Here is a 25,524-nt window from a genome sequence, read left to right on the forward strand (position 1 = left end):
TGGTGGTACACTACAGGCAGGAGGACCGTTGCATTTTAGGTATTTGGTAATTCACAATCTCCATGTAACATTCTCAAATGGCAATGTCTATGATAAATGTCATTCCCTACTCAGCTTCCTCCTCTCACACTGCTATACTTTTCCCTATGTGACAAATTCTCACGCATTCCCAGTGAGTTATCTACTGTGGAAAAAAAAAAAAATCTTCATTAATAGCCCACCTCTCCACATCAAAATGAGTAAGTAACTCCATCTCTGTAATTCTATTAAATATAGCCCTTATGCCCTTATACTCTTGTTACAATGTATTATCACCCTTTAAAAGGGGTATCTCCTCCTAGAACACAAGGCAAGGTCAACAACGTATTAATCTTTTCTTTTTTTTTAACGTCTATTTAATTTTCAGAGAGAGACAGAGTGTGAGCAGGGGAGGGGCAGAGAGAGAAGAGAGGGAGACACAGAATCTGAAGAAGGCTCCAGGCTCTGAGCTGTCAGCACACAGCCTGACGTGGGGCTCGAACTCACAAGCCGTGAAATCATGACCTGAGCCCAAGTCAGACGCTTAAATGACTGAGCCATCCAGGCGTCCCAACAACTTATTAATCTTAACATTCGAAACACCAACCTTGGTGACTGGAACATTACAGTCACTGAAGTATCTTGTTTGTTTGTTTGCTTGTTAGTGAAGCATAAAATACCAAAGAGCAAACAAAAAAGAACTGTATTTATTTACATCACACCTTGTTCCAAAGAAGGAAGAAGGCTTATTTTCAATACTGCAAATGTGTAACAAAAAACTTCTAAGAAATATTCTAATGATATTTTTAGTAAATGCAGTAATGCTACTAGATAAGCTACCACAGCAGTTTCCTTTTAAAAAACAAATACAATATTAATACTTATTTTTTTAGATTATGCAATCTACTCTTGGGCAATTTTAAAGTTTACATTGTTCTTGCAATGATAAAAATGGTCAATTTCAGCATCTTTATATCCCCAGTTCCTTGCATCATATCTGGCATAAAACAGTCACTTAATTATGTTAAAAGCTTTATGTACACACACACACACACACACACACACACACACACACACACACACACACAGATTCACCATAGTCTGACTTTCTGATTTTATACTTCTTTTAAGGATCTATTTCAACAGACCTAGAACCAAAGACTGGATGCACATCACAGGAGATGTTTTAAAAAGCAAATTCATAAAATAGCAGAGTACCTATACCCATAGATGAACAAAGATTTAAAGCAGATTTTTTTTTTAATTTGGTATACAGAAATACAGAAGAAAGAAATATCAAAGATTAACAGTTTGAATGTGTGTGACAAAGCAGAAAGAATTGCTGAAGATGAAAGTAGGGAACCAGGAAAAATTACATACTTATCATACATGAAAAGTCAGAGGATTATTGCTGGAAAACAGGAATAAAGGAGGATTAAGACTATTTACTCAGCATCAGATTTTCTTTTTAATGTTTATTTATTTTGAGAGGGAGAGAGAGTGCAAGCAGGAAGGGGCAGAGAGAGAGGGAGAGAATCCCAAGCAGGCTCCATGCTGTCAGCACAGAGCCAGAGGTGGGGCTTGATCCCACCAACCATGAGATCAGGACCTGAGCCAAAATCAAGAGTCAGATGTTCAACTGACTGAGCCACCCAGATGCCCCTCAACACCAGATATTTTTACAAAGGGACGAAAATACCTGCACAATAACATGGGTCTGTGAAATGTCCTGTATGGTAAATAGCAGATAAAAATTTCCAGTAAGGGTTTAAAAAACCTTTTTAACTTACTGAGAATCATTTAACAAACAACTACAAATCATTTTCATTACCCAAGGGGTTTGTGATAAGGTTGTTTAGTATTTCTTTTAATGTTTATTTACTTGTTCTGAGAGAGAGAAAAAGTATGAATGGGGGAGGGGCAGAGGGGGAGGGAGGGAGGGAGGGAGGGAGGGAGAGGGAGGGAGAGGGAGAGAGAGAGAGAGAGAGAGAGAGAGAGAGAGAGAGAGAGAGAGAGAGAATCCCAAGCAGGCTCAGTGCTGTCAGCACAGATCTCAGGAACTGTGAGTTCATGACCTGTGCCAAAATCAAGAGTCAGACTCTTAACTGACTAAGCCACCCAGGTACCCTGGGTTGTTCAGTATTTTTAAATCACACAAATCAGACTCACTCCAATTATTTTTACAATTCAAAACCCAGTATTTAATTCAATAAAGTCATTTTTGAAGTGTTTCAGTTCCACATAATGGCAAGTTCAGGAAGAACAAAGAAAGGGGTAGAGAAAGTGAGAACCACCAGAAGGAAAATAAGTTAAAGAGGCCAAGAGCCATAAGCAAATTCATTTTGCAAGACACACTGGGACAGATACAGGTGCTTGGGTGCTGAGATGAATGTTAGTCCAGCTGACTACTCTGTGGTTCTGGGGTGAGGGGAATTACCACCAGGTAAAGAAAACACTAAATGGTTACTATTTAACACTCTACAACTAATCTTAGCCTTTATCCCAAAGTTGTTTCACTTTAAACTATATGACTAAGGAAGCCTAGCAGAAAGGAAATTACTCTCAGGACTGCAGCCACCATGGTTGTGCAGTATCACCTCAAGAGCCAAATGAAATAAAGCCAAGTCAAATCAATCATTGGCTTGGGGTTTCCTATCCCCAATTTAGAACTTTCCTAGTAATGAAGTTCTCTGAGAAGGAAATGTTCAGCTAGATGAGAGGAACACAAGATTGAGGACAGAGACAGGAGAGAACCACCCTTAAAATTAGCAACAGTAAAACCAGTGAAGGAAAACAGTTACTGAAGGTAGGATTAGAAAGTGTCAAGAAGGACTGAGTTATCTAATATCTACTAACATAAAGACCTAGAAGGATAAGGAAATGAAGAAATCATTTAGATTTGGCATTTGAAATCATCACCTAAGGATCAAGCTTAAAATTCACATGCAAAATTCAAAAGTTAATTTTGAAACAAATAATATGCCAGTACTCCAAGATACTGCTATTTACAGATGGTTGGGGTGGGGAAGTTCAATTTTGATGCAATATAGTATTAAGTCAACCTGGAAACAGTTATCCTTTATTTTTTTTTTAATTTTTTTTTCAACGTTTTTATTTATTTTTTTTGGGACAGAGAGAGACAGAGCATGAACGGGGGAGGGGCAGAGAGAGAGGGAGACACAGAATCGGAAACAGGCTCCAGGCCCTGAGCCATCAGCCCAGAGCCCGACGCGGGGCTCGAACTCACGGACCGCAAGATCGTGACCTGGCTGAAGTCGGACGCTTAACCGACTGCGCCACCCAGGCGCCCCCAGTTATCCTTTATTAAGGAACAAACGTGCACTTTAAAATATGGAGTACTGAAAAGCCATATAGAAACAACTTTGTAAATCATCATATAAGTCCAATCACATATAAAAATAATTTTTATTTTAACTAGGCACATTTGAAATACAGGCACTATACAACGCTGTTTCACCTCTTGCATATTTTCAAGGACTTGCACCAATTTAAGTCATTCTACAAACACTAGGGTGTTTAAAAGTCAAAGGCAATTTTTTAGGGCGCCTGGATAGCTCAGTCAGTTAAGCGTCCGACTCTTGATTTTCGGCTCAGGTCATGATCTCACAGTCGTGAGATCAGGCCCTGAATCAGACTTCACAGTGAGTGTGGACCCAGCTTGAGATTCTCTCTCTCCTTGCTCTCTGCCCCTCCTCCCCCAAAATAAACAAACATTAAAAAAGAAAAAAAGTAAAAGGTAATTTTTTTGTTTCTTAAGACTTCTTCTAGATTCCTTCCTAACAATAAAGCAAATTTTTACAAAATTTTCTCTAAACATCTCATAACCATAATTTCATGATTTAAACTCTCAAAACCTTTACTTCAATGCAGCTTCCTAACTGACCTCTTCATTCAGCTCTATTAACTCCTCACTTCCATCTGCCCAGACTTCACTTTCTCAAACAGAGATCATGTCAGTCTCATGTTGAAAAACCACTGCTTCCTAACCCGACCAGAAAACAGATTTACTCCTCTTAAGTTTATGAACAAAACACGCAAAGATCAAAATACCTTTTTAAACCTTTGGTTTTACCTTAATATTTAAATCTGCATTCTCCATAACATGTGCATGTTGGGTAATGTTAAATGCTAGTCACTAATGATTAAACACTGAAAGTTTGTTTTCCATTTAAACAATCTAGTAAAACCAGTATGCTAAGAAAATGTATAATTTCAGGGGCGCCTCAGTTAAGCCTCCAACTTCAGCTCAGGTCATGATCTCATGTTCCATGAGTTCGAGCCCCACATAGGGCTCTGTGCTGACAGCTCGGATCCTGGAGTCTGCTTCAGATTCTGCGTCTCCCTCTCTCTCTGCCCCTCCCCTGCTTGTGCTCTTTCTCTCTCTCTCAAAAATAAAATTAAATTAAATTTTAAAAAAACTTTTAATAAAAAAAGAAAACATATAATTTCCCATACTCCTGAACTGGTTGATTACCGCAGTTTTAAATGTGCTGGCATTTCAATATAAAGGGTATAAACTAAGGAATATTAAAGCCCTTGATAATTTGGCCCAAATCTTCTTTCTCTTTGCATTTCCCACTACTGTACATACACCCTATGCTGAACTCCAAATAAAACTATTAATTTAATCCTGGGGCGCCTGGGTGGCTCAGTCGGTTAAGTGTCCGACTTCGGCTCAGGTCATGATCTCGCAGTCCGTGAGTTCAAGCCCTGCGTCGGGTTCTGTGCTCACAGCTCAGAGCCTGGAGCCTGTTTCAGATTCTGTGTATCCCTCTCTCTCTGACTCTCCCCCATTCGTGCTCTGTCTCTCTCTGTCTCAATAAATAAACGTTTAAAAAAAAAAAAACTATTAATTTAATCCTTATTCTTGCATATGCCTTCTTCCAGAAAGCTCTTTCACTCATCGCCACAAGAAGTCACTATCAAGGTCCCACTCAAACTCTACCCTCCTACTTTCCCTAACATTTTACAGTCTGTTATGGTACTAATCACAGTCTCTCTCGTTATATTTAGTTGTGTGTATAAGAATGCATATAACATACCAGCTAAGAATCAAAGCTTTGAAAGCAACGAAACTCAGGTCAACCTCTGACTCTGCTATTTATTAAATATAACCTTGGGCAAGTTACTTAAGATCATCCTCCAAAGGTTTCCTCATCTTTTATATGAAGATTGTAGCAGGTTATCTCCAACAGGATTAACCTCAGAATCAAAAGTAGTGATGTATGTAAATCATTGAGTCCAATACTGACAACTAGTAACAGTTTAGTAAACATATCTATTATTCCCAATAGGCACAACTCATTATCCTACTCTTGTTTGTATTCTTTCCCATTCCTATTATGCAGTATTCTGCATGTGCTTAATAAGTGCTTGGCTGATAAAATCTGATAGATCTTAATAACATAAGGTCCAAATTCCAGTGAATATCAAAAATGGCTTACTAATCATACCATTAACTGTTTAACATTAGCTTAACCAGTTTATACTTTAGCTACCATATACATAGATACAGATCTCCAACCACCATTTTAAAGTATTCTACACTGCATTGCCAATATCCAAAATGCTTGATAATAGTTACTCAGAAGTCTAAATTAATCTAAAAACTTTAGCATGTATCCAACCACCAAGAAAGCCCTTAGCAAATTAAGGAATTTCTATGTGGATACTCCTATTGCTAAAGCTACGCCAAATCCCAAACCCATTTTTCCAATTGGTCCTCTAAGTTACCCCGAGGCAGGGGATTCCCTCAAGAGCCCAATCAGGTCTGCCGTGGTATTCTCAAGAAAAGTACAAGGGATGCAATACTTCCAGATCAGTAAGATTACTAATTCTTAAATGTTCAGAATAGACTATATCAAAAAACAAATGAGTAGATTCTTTAATCCTATAGTTAGCTAGAGAACAAAACAAAAAGAAAGGAAAAGAAGAAAGGAAAACCCCTACAACAAGGCCAAAGACTGATAAAGAAAAGGACTAGTAATGAGAACTACCTGGGAAGGCAAAAGAGAATGCAAATATAGCAGAAGACCCAGTAATCCAAAGGTGGCTTCATAAGCTAAATATAAGCTAAATTCGGAAAGAGCAATTTCACAAAAAGAGGAACAATATTTTCTAGTACTATGTAAACTACACTGTAAGTTTAACCACTGTCACAATGTAAACATCAGCACTATAAATTCATTGTAAATAATACTCCTCAAAGCAACATGTACCTAACTATACTCAAGCCAATACCAATTAAAAAAAAAAAGAAAAAAGAAAAAAAGAAAAAGGCGACATTTGCTACGTAAATGTCAGGCATTCAAGGTGAGATACTTAAAAGTGAACCTTAAGATTTTACAATGATAATCATATTTATGTAAAGTATTTTCATCTAAATTAACGAAAGCCCCACTACATAGATGTGTTTAACACTGAGTAAAGTGGCGCTTTCTAAATCGTATTCCTTCAAATTAAGAATACTTTAAGTTTTCACTGAAATTTTAATACTTCCAAGAAACATTTTAAAATGTGTTTTACATTCCTAATAACATACCAAACTAGTGACAAGTATTATAGTTAAGTAAACCTTTATACAGGCACTGAAGAAAGTGGCATTAACTCATCTTTAGAAAACGACAGAAACAAACATTTCCGAAACTAAAATTCGTTTTAAAAAATTCTGAAACTGGGGCGCCTGAGTGGCTCAGTCGGGTAAGCGTCCAACTTCAGCTCAGGTCATGATCTTGCGGTTTGTGAGTTCCACCCCGCATCAGGCTCTGTGCTGACAGCTCAGAGCCTGGAGCCTGCTTTGGATTCTGTGCCTCGCTCTCTCTCTACCCCTCCCCTGCTCACACTATGTCTCTCTCTGTCTCAAAAAATAAACAAAACATTAAAAAAAATTTTTTTTTAATTCTGAAACAAGTAACTACATATAAGAAAATATGTTTTAAATGTGTCAATTACAGTTGACCCTTAAGCTCTGTCGGTTTAAACTTTGTGGATCCACTTATATACAGATTTTTTTTATAAATACAGTACAGCATTGTAAATGTATTTTCTCTTATGATTTTATTAATTACACTTTCTTTTCTCTAACTTACTTTAAGAATCAGTACATAATACAAAACATGAAATATGTGTTAATTGTTTACATTAGGCTTCCAGTCAACAGTAGGCTTTAGTAGCTAAGTTTTGGAGGAGTCAAAAATTATACTAGGATTTTTAACTGTAGACATCAGCACTCCTAACCCTGCTGCTCAAGGGTCAACTGAATTCTGTATATTTTGCCAGAATAAAAAACTGTGTTCCATATACATATATGTGTGTGTGTGTAAATATATACACATATATAAATATATGTACATACGTGTGTGCGTGTATGTATACACACACATATATATACATGACACATTTGAGTGTATTTCTTGCCTTTCATAAACTATTTCTCAGAGACCATATCCAGATGAGATCAATTATTCTCTACTGTGATCAATTCATTGATTCTAAATGTGTTAAGCAAAAAAAAAAAAAAAAAAAAAAATGTTTTGAATTATTAAAGCACTGCCTTAAATGGTAATCAACAAACTCTTAGTCACCAAGTCCTAACCTGCTTTAAATTTCAATCACTTACAAAGCAAGGGCCCTATATCCCCATATATAACCTTTATTTCACAATAATATAAATATTGGTTTCACCTCATCCAAACATTTTTGCAAAATCCTGAAAATGTTATATAGAAAAGAAAAATACAAACGGATATTCATTATGACGGTAAGTCTGTTTATTTTGATGATTTCTCAGTCTCTGTAAGAACACTTGCTTGCTCAAAACGAAATATGCAATAGATGTCTTAAAGGTAATTTATTCTTAGGATACACTAAACCTCAAAAATAAAACTGGGAGGGAAACATCAGTGGAAAAGAATGCTTTCTACATTTTATTAGTAAGAGGCAAACTCTTACAACGTCCCTAAAGAACCAAACTGTAGCGGAAAAGAGAAGATGTGATTTGGACTGTCATTTTCAGAGCTATTAAGAAAACTCACAGTTAAATGACAATTTTAATACAGAGCCAGAGAACAATTCTTCTCTCAGAATTCTTTCAAGAATTGTCCACTTTCAAAATTCACATGTAGCTACGTTTTATTACTAATGCTCTCTACCTCTTTTCTCTCCATTAACACTACCCAGAATGTAGTTAACAGTAATTTTTAAGTACAGGCTATGATTCTACTTCCTAAAGTATACATCAGCAACAATCTATTATGTTCTGGGTCTAGCACAACATTTACAAGTGGAAACCATAAACGAAAGTGCTATTCATATAATCAGAAGAATAGGAAGGAGCCCTATAGAGAGTATATACGTAGTTCAGAGAAATTTTCAATATGCTCCAACTTTATTACAGACTTTCAATTTACCACTTTCCAGATACCAGTGCTATTGACTATATTTAAATAAACTAATGACCACAATTTAACTTGCACATTGTGTAGTCTGATTATTTTAAACTTTAAATGGAAATGTTTAACTTGTTAAAAATCAATACTCCAACAAAGGAAAAGAACATTAAAAATAAACTCCATAATTAATACTATTTTTGTAAACTTATTTTAAAGCACCACAGCACAAACTCATTTTGTGTGATGCACCAGACTTTTTATCCAATAAGAATCACCTTTCCTTTTTCACAATGCCATAAACAACTCAGAGAAATTTAAATCTTCAAAAAGGATTATAAACAGCTAATTAAAATAAAATTCCATCTGCAAGAATTTCCTTGATATAATCTACATTATACTTTATGTATAATTGTACATTATACTGTTACTGGTTAAAAAAATACTAAATTTTCTGAATTATATGCCCTTCTACCAATTACATATTGATAAAAACATTAGCCAATTATTTATTAAACAAACCCTTCTGCTCAAGAAACCAAGCATCACACTGCTATACCTTTTAGAAGCCCCAATATTTCTGCTCCCTCCCTTACTGCATGAGGCATTAAACCTTCAGAATCAGTTTTATCTCCCTACTTTCTTTAACCTTCACGATTATAGTTTTATCTGGCTACTTTCCTAATAATCACTGTTCTTCATTTTTATCTGCCACATCTGTATCTCGAGAATAAAGACTATTCAAGCCTCAGATTATTCCAAATATCCTCCCAAACCATATCACGGTCCTAATACTGAGCATCTGTAATCATTTTCTCCAAATTACCCAGTGACAGGTTTGAGGTTTCCAGTTTCCTTTAGAGGAGCTTGCTAGGTCTCAGGGTAAAGCAAGTTAAATATTCTGCCCATTATGTTCCATATAACTACAAAGCACGTAACGGAGCTTACCAACACCCTCCTCTCTAAAATAGCAAACACCCTGTCATAGAACGCAGAGAATAGCTGCTTTGCTCCAAAGAATATAGCTCTTGAGCACTTCTCAGAGCAGCTGCTAGTAACTTTCAGACGCCTGCTGGACTATCACTTTGGTTAAATTAATGATGGGTCATCTTGTTCCACTTTACTTTTTCCTTTTTAGTCTTGCATTCAATGCAGAAAAGCTGCGGATTACTTTTAAAAATAAAGTACAATAAATAAATAAATAAACATTACTTCAGCTCCACTACTTTTCCAAAAGAAATCATTTCAAGATCCCTACATCATTACCTAAACCATGCAGACCACTTGTACATGCCACTGGAAAGCTTTAAAAGGATCCTATTTTCTACCTATCCTTACCCAACACGTTCGCAAGTTTTCAGTAATTTCGAGAACGTTCTGTATTACAAAGGTGCTGATGCACTCAATCAGAACTGTTTTTGCTCAAATACAAGCCCCGAATACGCTGCACTTGATAAATTTTAAGTATGTTTCTGGTTACCTGAAGAGCTTTCTGGTGGCACCCTTTGTCACCCAGTGATGCTCCCACCAGCACATATTTCCCATCCTTTAAAACGTTCCTCCCACCCTTCAAAAAACACACATGAGACTTAGAGGTTTCCGCATACTAATACGGAACCACTCATACCACTAGGTATTATGGCTCTCAAAGAATCCTCTTTAGCAGCCTCCCCTGGGACACTATGCTCAGCGGGGCTTTGAACCTGTGAGACTCGCTGCCAGCTGCCTTTGCAAAAGCAGCACCGTAGGCCGACTCAATACCGCATTGCTGCTGCCGACTTTTTCTAGCAGCTTAAAAAAAAAAAAAAATTTCAGCCCAGTACCCTGCAGACCCTGCTGGCTCTTCTGCAGCACGGAAGAGAAACCGCCGCATTGCTCAGCGTGGAACACCGGGGAACCCGACTGTAGGGCGGGGAAGCGAGTGCCGTCGAGAGGCTCTGTCGAGGGCGGGGTGTCGGCGGGGGGGGGGGGGGGGGGGAAGGCGTCCGGACTGTAGGGGACCGCGACGAAGCAGCGGCCAAGGCGCGGGCGTCTGGGCGCCACGCTCTGCATCGCCCGTGGCCGTCAAATAGCGGGGTCCCGGCAGGGGCCCCTCCCGGGGATGGGGGTCCCTCAGCAGCCGGACTCGTCCCGCCCGCCGCCCCCCACCCCCCCGGGCCCTCACCTGTCATGAGCGCCGGACTGTCGCCCGCCGCCGCAGCGGGAGAGGAGGCGGCTGCGGCGGCAGAGCCCGAGGCCCGCCGCCCGCCGAGGTGCCTGGACACCAGCTCGCATCCATCCGCCGCGCCGGCCACCAGCAGCCCAAGCACCAGTAGCGCAGCCCAATGCCACCGCCGCAGCCTGCCCGAGGCCGGGCCGGGCGTCGCGGCAGGATGAGGGCGCGGAGGAGGAGGAGCAGGGGGAAAGCGCAGCGGCGCTACGGCCGCCGGCCACTCGTCCGCTCCGCCAGGCGCTGCAGCCGCCGCCGGCGACTCCTCGGGCCGCCCCCGCCGCCTCGGACGCGAGCTCCTGCCGGGCGCCAGCCTGGTCCCCTCGGCACCGGCGGCCTCCGGAGCTCGGGTCCCGGCTGCGTTCATTGGTTCCGGTTATTTAAAAAAAAAAAAAAAAAGGTGAGGGGCAGAAAGGTACGGCGTCTTCAGGCCGCGCGCGACACCCGCGCTCCTGCGGCGGCGAGACCGGGATCCGCTGCTCTGGCGCCTCTCAACACCAGCCCCAGCGCCCGCGCCACCGCCGCCGCGGCGCATCCCCCCGCCCTCTCCGGCCCGCGCCCGTCGTAGTACCACGCTCGGCCCCGACGCCTCCTCCCTCACACACTCGCACGCAGCATACCAATCCCCCGCCTCCTTCAGCCCCTCCACGGCGCAGGCGCGGCGCTGCTGTACTGCGCCTGCGCGGCGCCACGGCCCCGCCTCCAGGGGCGTTCCCGGGAGGACCGGAGTGCGGCGGGGAGGCAGTTAACGCTTTCGCTGAGCAGCTTAGTTTGAGGGTAGGAAGACGGGCATGCCCCCTCCCCCACTCACGGCCCCGCCCAGACAGGAGGCGGGGGGGGGGGGGTGGGGGGACCAAAGAGGCGGGACAAAGGAGTACTGACTTCCCAAATTGTTTGGGCGAGTTATAGGCATGTAGACGGTAACAAAAATAATTGCATGGGTCGAAAAAACCTTATAATCAGAAACAGCGGCGTCTCTAGAATTTCAGTATAGGTGGGGCTTACAAGAAGCTAGCAATGTGGAAGTGGAGGTTAGCATAGCGTAGTGTTTTATTTACCTAAAGCGCTTGCTACAAGCCCATGTGCCAGGCAGTGCTCGAAAGGCTTTGCAAATATACACATTGTAACTCTAAAAGTTATATAGTGGTATCGTTATCATCCCCATTGTACAAATGAGGCAACCCCAGCCCAGAGATGTTATCCCCAGGTCCCACAGCTGATAAATGGGAGACAGGGCCAGATTTAGCACCCCCGAATGGAAATACTGAAATGGATTGCTGTTGCCCCTGACTTTCCTATGTTCAAACATTTCCTGAATCACCACCTCGCTACTCCCACCTCACTAACAAGGATTCTTTGCTGTCAGTTTAATAAGTTTACAGAACGGTTGTTCAGACTTGGCTTTGACTACCTGAAACGAAGCAGAGCGCGCCTACACACACACACACACACACACACACACACACACGCACACACACGCATTCTCTTTCCCAAGAGCAAAAAGTTATTTAAAATTTTCAGGTACGGTTCTTAAGCATAAAGGTCCTGTTTCGTATTGGGTTTTCGTTGTTGGGTTAGGGCTTCGATTTTGGTTTTTATTGGTTGGTTTGTTTTCTTAAGTCAAAAAGCTGCTCAAATTACACAATCTCCCAAAGAATTTCTTAGGCAATGTAGCCAATATAACCATGATTATCATTCACTGTGGAAGGGCAGATGCACTCTTCAGAAAAGAATCAAGAATTTCTTTGAAGCTAATCAATCTATCAACAATTATTTCTTGACAGACTTCTTGGGAACATAGTGTTTTAGGTGGCAATTCTTCATAGGGCAACAGGGAGATTATATTTCCCCTGCTGAAAGGCACAGCAATCAAGTCACACATTTGCTGAGTGTCTACCAAAAGGAGAGAATTCTGCTGGAAGACTAGAAAAATATAAACAGTCTTGTTTTCTGCTCTCCAGAAGGCAACATTTCATTCATTCAATACTTACTGAATGCCTAGTATGTGCCAGGCAGGGTACTGAGTAGTTGGGATTCAGGAGGAGTAAGAGACAGAAAAAAGTCTATTAAATCAGTACTCAGGGATATAAGAAACAACACAGTCCCTGCCTGGGAAACCTTATGATCTTGCTTAGGAGATAAAATTTACACCCATTAAATAATTAGAGACTAATACAAGGTAGCACTTAATCAGTTGCTAAATTGGGTAGAGCAAGCTGTATTATAGCAATAATTGCAGTATAAAACCACAAATTAACAAATCACCCACGCCAACCTTCTTTAAACAAAGATATGTGGGGGTTTCTTTCTTTCTTTCTTTTTCTTTCTTTCTCTGTCTTTCAAGTAGGCTCCACACCCTAGGACCTGGGGCTTGCTTGAACTCACCATCCAGAGATCAAGAGTTACATGCTCCAAAGACTGAACCAGCCAGGCACCCCTCCTTCCTTTCAAAGATAGATGTTGGCACTGAAAGGGCACTGGATTTGAGGTTATGATTAACTGTTTATGCCTCTCAACACTGGAGCCAAAAAGGAGATAGGGAGATACCTGCCAACGCTGAAAAGACCTGTCTCAGGCCAGGGTTCAGCAATAAATCATCTCATATCATCTTTGTCAAGGGTTCTGAAGTTTCTATTAGAGTCACCAGAATGCATCCTCTTGTGAAACAGAGGTATAGCGTCACTGTGCATCTAGCAAAAACCTAAGTGCAGAAAAGAGAAAATCCATTGCTTTGGAAGAGAAGCCAATCTGTAGAATTACATACAGATGTTTCTATTTGCAAGCCGAGCAGAAACACCAGGTTCCCGTTAAAACAATCACTTCCCTTTTATCTCAGACTTCCTGTCTCACCTCCAACCCTTTACCTTCCTTTTCCTTGCCTCCCACAAACTTTCTTCTCTTTCCTCTTGCCAAAGCACATTCAAAATCTCCTTGGACACAGACATTTCTCCTTTCCGCCTGCCTGACTCCTGCAGCCCGGTTTTTAACGTCCAAACTTTTTGACTTTCCATTCATTTACAGAGTGTCTTTACTGTCTAATTTTCACCCATTCGTGACTTCAAGCATCTGATGGGGAGCACTGAGCTTTTTATGAGACAAACCTCGTGGAAATGGTAACTCCACCACTTTTCAGCTGTGTAACCCGTAGAAAAATTACTCTGGCCTCGGTTTTCGGAGGGGAAAATTAGGGACCATGTCATAATGCCAGCCCCACAGGACTGCTGGTGGCGGGAGAAGAGTGAAATAACAGGTCTGCCTTTGCGCGCTGCCTGGCACACAGGTACGTTTTCATCCCTCAGGGAGAACTGGCACCAGGCTCTGGGCGTGTGTTCTGAGCGTGTTCCTAATTTAGGATAAGCTCATCGCTCTTTGCCTGCGTGGTGGTTTGAGTTCATCTTCCGACAAAAAAAAAAAAAAAAAAAAGCCTTAACTCCGTGGGGCGCGCCCAGCACAGACGCAAGATCCGTCCAGCCGGCCCCTCCCATCCCAGAAGCAAACCAGCCCTTCCCAAGCGTCGGGCTCCGTCCCCAACTCCTTCTTCTCCCCCTTCTCCCCGGCTGCCAGGACGGCCCACGACTCCCCACCCGCTCCAACCCGGAGAACCGGATCTCGTCCCGGGAGCGAAGCCAGAAGCGCGCCTGCGCCGCCAGGCAGCCTCGCGCATGCCCGCTGTCTCCCACCGCCTTTTCCCCAGGTGCGCGAGCTCTCAGGCTCCCGCGGTTCCGGGACGCCAGCGCGCCGAAGCTAGCTTGGCTTCCGGCTCCCACTCCGTGGGCGGTGCGTCCAGGCGGCCGGCTGCCAGGCGATGACGTCACCGCGCGGGCGGGCGCGGCAGGCTGTGGGTGGGCGTGGAGCGGGAGCTGGGGTGGAGGTAGGGGCGTGGGGAATTCCGGTGCGCGGTAACTGAGAGGGGCTTCCTCCTGCGCCCTGCCCGCCCACGGAGCTTCTCCAGCACGCCTTTCCCCAACAGAGCGACTTGCGAGTTAGATTTCTTGGCTAGACGCCGCGACCCTGGAATATTGGCGGCTGACGGAGCATCATCCGAGACCCCGCTTCTTTTGCAAATTACAGTTAAGCCCCTCGGACAAATGCAAAAAACTTCCTTTGGTGGAAGCGCTGTTGCGCACCAACCAACTTTCTGTTTTCCCACTAACTCCCCACCCAAGCTTGCAAGGGAATTCAGGTCCTGAGACCTTTAGAAACATCTCTAAGGTGGTAACTACGTATATGGTGGCCCCAGGATCCAAAGAGTGAAGCCTCTGCATATAAATATGGTTTTCTAATTGTTGAATGAATTAAAGCCACATACTAAGAAGAAAAGTGACATCGTGGAATAACTCATTTGCAAGATTCTTTCTCCCTAAAGCCAATAAGGCATGGAAGATTCCTCAACCAACTAAGTGAAGTTGGTAAACTTCCTCACTGCATCTTTCTTGGCGCATGGAGGAAGAAAGTCTTTTAAAAGGTATCTTGCATCCACAGGCCAAAACCAAAAACTCTTAAGAGTTTCGGCATATTAACATAGTTTTTAAAAAGCCACCCAACAGAGCAAAAGCAAGTCAGTTTTGCCAAAGCTTATCAGTGGGCTTATGGAGTCATTTCTATTATTAAAAAGGGTGTTTGCTCTGTTACTGCTTAATCTGGTCCATGAATACTATCGATCACATAATCTCTGTTACGTCCTAAAAAAGAGGAATCAAACTGTGAAGAAGACAAAAGTAGACATGTTCATAACCGAAAATGATGAGAAAATGAGCACCATGTCATTTGCACACAGAGGAGTCCTTGGACGGTAATGATAATTCTGAAGATGAAAGGCAAATTATGCAACAGGTAAAACATGATATGCCTACACTCTTGACAGCAAGAGACTAGATAAGTGATTGATGGGATGGAAAAACTTTTGAGTATGCTTCTAAGTTCAGATGCCTACTAACCTAATCTTAAATCACACTGCGACCAACTGTTTGTTCTAGAACGAAAGCTTAGGACAGAAAAGTATGTGTTTTGGGCGCAGTGTGGTTCCATGGGTCCAAAGCACCAATCAAATATTTATAACATCTGTGAGTTATGAGGTACAAAGTTGCTTAGGGGTTCTTAAAAACACTTGAAGAGATTATCTAAGAGGGCATTACCTCCCCTCATTTTCAAAGTATACAAATGTGTCTATTTTTGGAAAAGATGCCATAGAACGTGCATGAGCAAGAAGGAGAAAAATAGACTTCTTTTTAAAGTTGTAAAGGGTTACCCACCTCACTCTTCTTTTGTGGAAAATCCATCCAGATACTGCAAGGTTAAGCAAGGTGTTAAGTTTGAGTGTATACCAACACGGCCATAAAAGTCCAGCCATTTGGAATTTAAACCCTTCATGAGTTCCTATATCTCGGTTCCTGTAAGCCCGGTCCTTGCTGGAGGTTTATTTGAGGAATGGTGTCTTTAAGATACAGATTCTAGCGTTCACACAGCAATTGTGTGACTTTGGCCAAGTTTCTAAACATCTTAGCCTTAGTTTCCCATTCTGTAAAAAGGCAACAATAATCGTACCTACACAGGATTGTTGTGAGGTAAAAATGGTTGTAAAGGGACTTGGTGCACAGGTGGCTATTATTATCTAAACTCTTGAGGGTGTTAAGGACAGAACTTGTTTTCAGTTAAATTGCACAAAAGAGGGGCACCTGGGTGGCTCAGTCGGTTAAGCGTCCGACTTCAGCTCAGGTCATGATCTCACAACTCGCGAGTTCGAGCCCCGTATCGGGCTCTGCGCTGACAGCTCAGAGCCTGGAGCCTGCTTCGGATTCTGTGTCTCCCTCTCTCTCTGACCCTCCCCCGCTTGTGCTCTGTCTCTCTCCCTCTCAAAACTAAATCAAACATAAAAAAAAAATTTAAAAAATTGGGGCGCCTGGGTGGCGCAGTCGGTTAAGCGTCCGACTTCAGCCAGGTCACGATCTCACGGTCCGCGAGTTCGAGCCCCGCGTCGGGCTCTGGGCTGGTGGCTCGGAGCCTGGAGCCTGTTTCTGATTCTGTGTCTCCCTCTCTCTCTCTCTGACCCTCCCCCGTTCATGCTCTGTCTCTCTCTGTCCCAAAAATAAATAAACATTGAAAAAAAAAATTAAAAAAAAAATTAATTAAAAAATAAATAAATTGCACAAAAGAGGAAAGTGAAAAGAACACATGAAAAATACATAAAAGCACATACAACAAAACTAGGCACGTAAAAAGCTTGACAGCGTCATATGCCTGGAGGGACAGTCAATGATATTCTAATCCAGGTTTCCAAGAACACAGGACCCGAGGTAAAGGCCTATATGACAGAAATTCCTTGGAGAATATAACCCAAGCGAAGCAAGAGCGAGGGGAAAGGGGCAATGAAGTAGGAAAAGAGGTAGCAAAAAATCAAGAAGATGAACTACTGAGTTGCCCACAGAGGTGCAGAAAGGGTGCTGGCTGTTCGGTCTCCCCTGATGTCTCCATGGAGGACTTGGGAGACCACAGTGTTTTGGAACAGAGGAAGGAAGAACACCGGAGTTCCTCGTTCCCGTCAATCAAAGGTTATCGCAGGAGATATGAACCACCCCTGTCCCCACCCCGCCTCCCCCATACTTTTGAATCCTGCCTCCCCTAAAAAAAGCTGGGGATTCAAGGCATGAAGCAAGACATTATTAAGTTATATCCCAAAGCAGCATAAGGGACCTAGAGCAAACAGCCTCACAGCATCAAGGCCATTACCACCAAGGCTGCCTCAGAGTTCAGTAAGTCTCCCTTCAGTGAAGATTGAAGTATCCCTTCTGTAACCTGGAAGGAGGCTGTTGCAGTGCGGTAATGTTCTAGATGGTAATCAAAGCATTACACAGAAAACGATGGCAAAGCAAATCCAGGGAGCTACATAAACTGGCTCCGATATAATGATAATGGCTGAAACATGGGAGGACCAAGGCATAAAAAGCACGGTGAACTAAGAGAAGCCCTTCATGCTTTCAAATACTGAATGCATTTTAGGGGTCAGGTAATAGGATCAAAGATAAATAAGAGAATCCCTATTATGTCTAAGACCTGAGAAGCTCACAGTCAGGTATGTGTATGAAAGGAAAGATAGACCATTCATTCATTCATTCATTCATTCATGCTTTGTTATTTCATAATTTCTGCCACCATCATATGCTGGTTCTGCAACCTCCGGTGTGGCTAAATTGTTAAGAAAACAGTTTGTTCAAGAAGCTCTTGCCTCAAAAAATTAAAATCAAGTCAGTTTATGAATAATTTCATACTTCACATAATATAGCTTCCAGGAACTGGTAAATGTTTTAAAATTTACACAAAGGTGTTCCAAAATGTGTTTGCAATGGGGAAGTGGAATATCACGGGAGAGATTGGGAACAAGCTTCCTGACATGGAAAGCAGAAAGCCTAGAAATGTGGAGGTTCAAATTATGGAGGAGCACATTCTCAGAGCATTATTACCAATCCAGAAGGTAAAAGATAGTAAGATTTTAAAGTAGTCTCTCTAACTGGGACAAATTAGTGCTATATATATAGCCAAAATTGATCGGGCCCTTTTACTATGACACAATAAAAGGAGAAAAGGAAACTCATCCCTTGGAATTACATTCTAATTGAGGAATCTGATCGGTGATATGTGAGATAAATAAGTAAAATATGTCACATGTTAAACATTGATAAGCGCTAAAGGGGTTAAGAAAGCAAGGAGGGTGGAGGGGACTTTTCAGTAAGGACTTGAATGAAGTGAAATAATTGTACAGTTATCTGGGGTGAGAGGACCCCTGTAAGCAGAAAGCTCTGGGGGAAACGGTGTGTGTGGCTTGTTTCAGAAATAGCAAGAAGGTAGTCTACTAAGGCCAGAGTAGACCGAGGGAGAGAATAGTAGAAACTGTAAGAGACGTGATAGGGGCCATAACATGCAGGATGTTACAGATCATGGTAAGAACTTTAGCCTTTCCCTCTGAATGAGTTCAGAAACCAGTGGAAGTTTTTGAGTAGCGTCAATGCAATCAGACATACTTTTTTTTCTTTTAATTTAAAATTCAATTAGTTAACATACAGTGTACTGTTAGTTTCAGGTGTACAATATAGTGATTCAGCACTTCCGTACCACCCCCAGTGCTCATCACAAGTGCCCTCCTTAATCCACATCACCTATTTCACCCATCCCATCCCATCCCCCACCTCCACAGGCATCCTTTCTTTATTGCTTCACTCTAGTTATTTCATGGCAGGAACAGGAACAAGAGTTAGGAGCCTCCTGCAATAACCCAGACAAGAGATGATGGAAGTTTGGGTCAGAATAGGAGCAGAAGTGATGGTTAAAGTGGTGGAATTCTTGGTAAATCTTCAAAGGAAGAATCAACAGGCTTCCCAGACCAATGAAATCCGACGTGTCAGAGAGCAAAACGAAAGATAATGCCAAAATGTTTGGCAGAAGCGTCTGGAAACATAGAATGGCCTCCCGTGGGGGACATTGTGAGGAGAGTGGGTTGGGGGCAGGTGGTGGTGGTGGTGATGGAGGTTTAGAAGCTTATTTTGGAGTAGGTTCAACTGGAGATGCTATTAGGCATCAGGCAAAAATGTCAGTGGACAGTTTGATAAACAATCCTGGAGTCCAGAGGAAAAGCCCAAGCTGAAGATTTCAATTCAGGAGCCATCAGCATATAGACTGAATTTAACACCATGAGATTATTCACGTGTTCTCTAAATGTGCCCTTTCTGTATTGTTTTTCATGCACTAAGCAGGTGCACATAGAAGGAATAGTACTTATCACAGCAAGGAACACATTTATCGGCTTCACTACCCGTAGAGGTAGTACAGAATAAAATAAATATTTAAAGAACTGCAAAGAAAGAATTTAGTTAAACTAATGATCAAATGATCCCAAGTGACTCTATTAAAGGAAATTCAGTAGGTCAGGTTTACACACTTTGCACCCCTCAGCCAAAGTTTGAGATGTCAAAGAGTATACTTCAAAATAAAAGGAAAACTCTTGGCAACCAGTCAATCCTGGTATTGGTCTACATTTTTTTTTTTTTTTTGCCATTGAAAAACCAAACGATGTGTCTGTATTCGTTTGCCAGGGCTGCCGCAACAAAGTACCACAGACCAGGTGGCTTATGGGACAAAAATTTGTCGTGCAAATTCTGAAAGCCAAAAGTCCAGGGTCAGGGTGTCAGCAGGGCTGGTTCCTTCTGAGGGCTGTGAAAACAGGCTCTGTTCCCCGTCTGTTTCTTTGGCGTGTAGATGGACATCTCCCTGTGTCTCTTCACATTGTCTTCCCTCTATGGATATGTCAATTTCCCCATTTTTTAAGGACACCAGTCAAATTGAACCAAAGCCCACCTTAACAACCTCACTTGAACTTGATTACCCCTGCAAAGGCCCTATCTCCAAATAAAGTCACATTCTGGAGTACTGGGGGTTAGGACTTCCCATATGAATGGGGGAGGGCACAATTCAACCCATAACAAGGCCTGTCTATGTAAAATAATAAACCTAAATTACAAGACTCTCTTGAAGCTTAAATAAGTACAGTATTTAAGACAGTCCTGGCACCTGGTAGACAATCAAATGTAGAGTGGCAGAAAATATGGTTTAAAAAGCAATAGTGATCTAAGTGCAATCCCTAAAAGAACCTTCCATTAACATGATAGCATACATGAGTTGGCTATAAAAATAATGAAAATGTCCCTTATCTTCAGAGCCAACCAAAAGTTGCAAATATAAGTGTGTTGGGTGATCCTAAAACCTGGGAAATGATTTAGGTTTTAGAGTTGACATGATATAGCTTCAGAGGTGCACCCAAGAAAAAGAGAATCTTTTTTTTTTTTTTTTAAGTTTACTTACTTTTGACAGAGACAGAGTGCGAGCATGAGCTGGGGAGGGGCAGAGAGAGAGGGAAACACAGAATCTGAAGCAGGTTCCAGGTTCCAAGCTGTCAGGACAGAGCCTGACATGGGGCTCGAACTCACAAACTGTGAGATCATGACCTGGGCCGAAGTGGGACGCTTAACCTACTGAGCCACCCAGGCGCCCCCAACAAAAAGAGAATCTTAATTTTTCCAGGTGCTTATTATTTTTTTTATTTCTCCAAATTTTTTATTTAAATTCCAGGTAACTAACATTCCATGTACTAATTAACGCTCTCTTGTTTGCAAAGGACATTAATTCAGTTGCTCAGGTTTACACCCTTTGTCTTACTAATTACACAATTACTCATTGATTACAAATCAATCAATTATAATTCCTAATTGATTACTAGTGCCAGTCACTGTGCTACTTGTTGGACATCAGAAGGTTAAAAAAAAAAAAAAAAAAAAAAAGAAAGCAATTGCCAGGATGCTCAGTCAATTGTGGAGCTCGGTCAGTTAAACCTCAGGCTCTTGAATTCTGCTCAGGTCATGATCTCACAGTCCATGAGATTGAGCCCTGGGTGGGGCTGCCTGCTGACAGCCTGGAGCCTCCTTGGGATTCTCTCTCTCCATCTCTCCCTGCCTTTTCCCTGCTTGCACCCGCACATGTACACACACGCACACACGGGCACACGTGTGCACGTGCATGTGCTGTCTCTAGCTCTCTCAAAATAAATAAACTTTTTAAAAAAAGAGATTGCTTGCTCCCAAGCAGCTTTCCATCTAATGATGGACACATATGTATAAATATTTACAGACAAAATGAGATGATACAGGTAAAACTAGAATGCTCCATAACCACAGCCTTCCTGGGGCACCAGGGAAGACTTCTTGGAGGAGATGACAATTGAGATGGCTTTGAAGGACAAGAAGCTGTTACCAAATCAAAGACTAACTAGACAAAGAGGAAGAGAAAGACATTCTAATCGCAGTAATATCATCTGAACTTTTAGTAAGTGGAGAAAGCAAAAACTTTCTTAAAGAACAGTAAATATGCACTCTTTGGAGAACAATCATATTTTGCTCAACAGTAGCATGTAAATAATTGAATAATAGAGCTTGGCATTGTGAGGTCTCAAACTCATGATGTGTGTGTGTGTGTGTGTGTGTGTGTGTGTGTGTGTGTGTGTGTGTGCATTTTAATATCAAACCACTTCAAAAGCTCTTAGTACACCCTATTATAATTTGGAAGATCTAAACCTAGAAATTCATTTCTACCTAATGAGCAATGTGGTCAGACAGATGGAAGAAAGCCATAGTGATGTACACCCACAGGAGCAAAAATGGGTGGGAGGGGATCTTTAGAAAAGCTAGTGGCTTATTATTCTCAAGAAAGAGAAGGAAGTAACAATGGCAACAAGACGTCTGAGAATTTGACAAGTGGCATTCATTCTTTGGCCACCAGGAAGCTCAAAGTGATATTTGCTATTCTACCAAAATGGTGGTTCTGTACATAGAACTGAAGAACTAAAGAGGAGGGGCAATTGAATTTGAGATAGAGTTAGTTTGAGATGTCTTTAGTATATGCAGGTGCAAAAATGCAGTAACAACTTCAATATATGACAGAGCTCCCAGAGCACGGGGTGTAGACCTCTTCTCTACCTACACTGACACTTTGGTAATTTCATCCGCTGTCATGGCTTTAAATGCCATCATCTTTTGTTGACTCCCAAATCCATTTCTCCAGCTCAGAGCTATCATGTAAACTCCAGACTCATATTGACATCTCCACTTGAATATCTAATTAACATCCCAAATTCACATGTTCAAAAACCATGCTCCTGATATTCTCTCCCAAACCTGCTTCTCTCTACATTCCCATCTCAGTCAGTGACTGAGAGACCCTTCCTCTCATCCCTACATCTAGTCACCCAGCAAATCCTATTGACCCTAACTTTGAAATAGAAAAATAATCTGACCATTTTTTATCACCTCTGCAGCTACCACTCTGGTCCAAGCAACCCTGAGTTGCTTGGGTTATTGCACTTGCCTCTTAACCGGCTTCCCTGCTTTGCCCTTGCCCTCCAAATTCTATTCGCGACACATCTGCCAGAGGTCATGTTATTTCTCTTCTTAATATCCTCAAACAGCCCATTTTTCTTGGAGGAAAAACCATTAAATGGTGACTGGGTCCTGTGTTATCTGGCTCCAATTACACCTCTGACCTTACATCTTGTTGCTCTCTCCTCCTTTAATTTGGGGGAGCCGTGGGGTCTCCTCATTCCTGAAACAAACCAGATACAGCATTGCCTCAAGGCTTTTGCATTTGCTTTTCCTTCTGAAATGTTCTTCCAACAGATAACCACATGTTTGCTCTCTCGTCTGTCTCTTTCAGCTCTTTGCATAAATGTCTCCTCCTCAGTGGGGCTTTCCCTGACCACTTGGTAAAAAACTGCAACCTCCACATCCACCCACAGACACGTTTGAACTTCCTTGCCTGCTTTAGTTTTCTCCATAGCTCTTATCTTACCTAAAAAAAATACTGTATATTGTATAGACTTACCATATTGCCATTCTCACCCACAAGCATGAGCCCAGACAAGTGCCTGGGAGAGTAGATGTTCAATTACTATTTGGTGGATATTGAATGAATCCATGACTGAGCACATAGACCTGAAACCCAGGTAGAAGCGTCTGCCAAAGGTTTTAGAAATGGCAGGGCATCATTTGCAAACGGATCCAAGAGGCAGATTACTCAGAAAGAATGTGTAACCTAAAAAGAAGAAAGGGTTGAAATTGATCTTAGAAATGGATAGAGAAAGAGGAGGTGCAGTGAAGGAAGCTGAAAAGAAATAACAAAACTGTGCAAGGAAAACCAGGAGAGAGTGAGCAGCGAAAAAGTAGACGAACTTTGAAAAGAAGTGGTTAGCAGCAGTCAAATGTAGCAGAAAGGTGAACAAAGGCTAGCAATAAAAAGAGTCCGTAGAAATCACTTAGCTATTTAGAAGGAAATAAATTGCTGTTCATCTCACACCATATGTCCAACTCCAAAGTGTTGAATGCAAAACATCAGTGAAGAAATATGCTCTTAGTAGAAAACACTTTTCTAAGCTTAAAATAAGTTGAATAAGTTGTATCATTTACAAACATACTAACGGATAAATTTGACTCCATTAAAGTGAAAAATATTCTTTAGATCCAAAAAGAAGCCTAGCCAAAATGAAAATGCTAAAATAAACTGGGATAAATATGTGTAGTAAATCTGATGATTGGAAAATTATCTTCTATTGAAAAAAAACCTCTGACTATAAGAAAAATCTTAAGATTTTAATATATAGAAGGGTGAACATATAAATAGACATTTCACAAAAGTAGAAATATAAACAGTTGAAAATGGCCTACATGACTAATGAATGAAGAAATACCAGTTAAAAGGATGCTAGAATTTCTTTCTACTATTAACTAACACAGTTTAAAAATATAATTATGGCAAGTAAACTGTGAAAAAGAATTACTTAAATTCTGTCAGTAGACCTAACCAGGTATAATCCATTTTAGAAATCTGTTTATATGTATTTTACCACAATTAAAAAAATCTCAAAAATATATAGAACAGGAACCTTAATATGACCCAATAATCCCTTTTAGGAATTACTCTTATGGAAATAAACCCCAAATTAAGCAACATGCTTATTAGAATATTATTTATCGTTGCAAAATAACTGTCCGGAAACAAAATAACAGTTAAAGAAATAATGGCTGACTTTACTAAACTGACAGCTCCTAGACACCGGGAACCAGCCCATTCTTTTTTTTTTTTTTTTTTTTAACGTTTATTTATTTTTGAGAGACAGAGTGTGAGCGGGGGAGGGGCAGAGAGAGAGAGGGAGACACAGAATCCCAAGCAAGGCTCCAGGATCCTAGCTATAAGCATGAAGCCTGATGTGAGGCTCGAACCCATGAACAGTGAGATCATGACCTGAGCCAAAATCCGTTGCCCAACTGAATGAGCCACCCAGGTGCCCCAGAACCAGCCTATTCTTGCTCTCCACTTCATCTCCATCATCTTCCTGTGCTTCGCACATAGAAAATCCCCCAGAAACATTTGTTGAATTAATGAATATGGTGAAATGTTACGTATAAGAATATTTGTAGAGGGATTAATGACATAGGAAATGGCTTGATACAATAAGTATAAAAAGCAGGATAAAACTTGTGTATACAGTTTGATTTCAACTATGTAAAACACGGATGCTTTTTATGTGAGATCATGAATTCCCTTATTGTCTAAGTCAGTCTGAATTGTGGCTTTTTATTACACCTGAAAGCATCCCAACTCATCCTCACACCCACGCAAAAACTTTACTCATAAAGAGTTCCCTCCCCGTGCTTTCCCAGAGCTTATTAAAGACGAAAGCAGAAAGTAGGAAAAGTAATAGTACCATTAATAAAAGTTACCTGACAGCAAGGAAGAAAACAGGAAAATTATTTAAACAAAACACCCAAAAAGCTATTGCAGTACCATAAAAACACAGCCAGCTGGAACATTTAGTGGAGCTTTACAGGCTTCCTAACTTTTTAAGCTATTCTTACAATAATGGATACTTGTAATAATGATCCTGAGTCACCAATAATGATGCCCCGTTTGTGCAATGTATTCTGTTTGGGAAGATGGTGAATTATATAACACAGCTTAGAAGGATTTTCATTAAAATGTTTAAAACATTTAGAAGTTCTAGAACTTATGAAATTCTTCTGGAAAACTGAAATTCTTCTGGAAAACTCACTTAAGCTAGAACTCCTAATTCTGCCAATGTTGTTGAAGAGAGATGAAAAGTTGTTTTCTTTGACGATCTAAAATTATTGTATCTATGTTGGAAATTGGGTTTTCCTAAAATCTGGAGCAGCTAATGGTCACTTGGGACGAAATGGAGAGCTTGTTAAAAATGTAGCTTCCTCAGCCCTTCCTCCAAAGGTCCTAATTTAGTGGGTCTGGAGTGGGGCTCACATAGTGGCATTTGTAACAGACACCCAA

General features: G+C 41.4%; 1 protein-coding gene across 3 annotated transcripts in view; it reads right to left on the reverse strand.

The window, feature by feature from the left end:
- The window catches only part of STIM2 (stromal interaction molecule 2), a 151,694-nt gene extending 140,420 nt beyond the window's left edge, over positions 1 to 11,274 (reverse strand). For 2 of the 3 annotated variants that reach the window (XM_086705272.1, XM_025921775.2), the window contains exon 1: positions 10,591 to 11,249. In XM_086705272.1, the coding sequence (XP_086561398.1) occupies positions 10,591 to 11,002 (412 nt within the window). In that variant the 5' untranslated portion in view covers positions 11,003 to 11,249. The other variant, XM_086705273.1, reaches the window with a different exon arrangement.
- Between the last annotated feature and the right edge of the window lie 14,250 nt (positions 11,275 to 25,524).

This window comes from Puma concolor, chromosome B1 (genome assembly GCF_028749965.1).
Source record: "Puma concolor isolate L17-30 chromosome B1, mPumCon1.1.hap2, whole genome shotgun sequence".
NCBI lineage: Eukaryota > Metazoa > Chordata > Mammalia > Carnivora > Felidae > Puma > Puma concolor.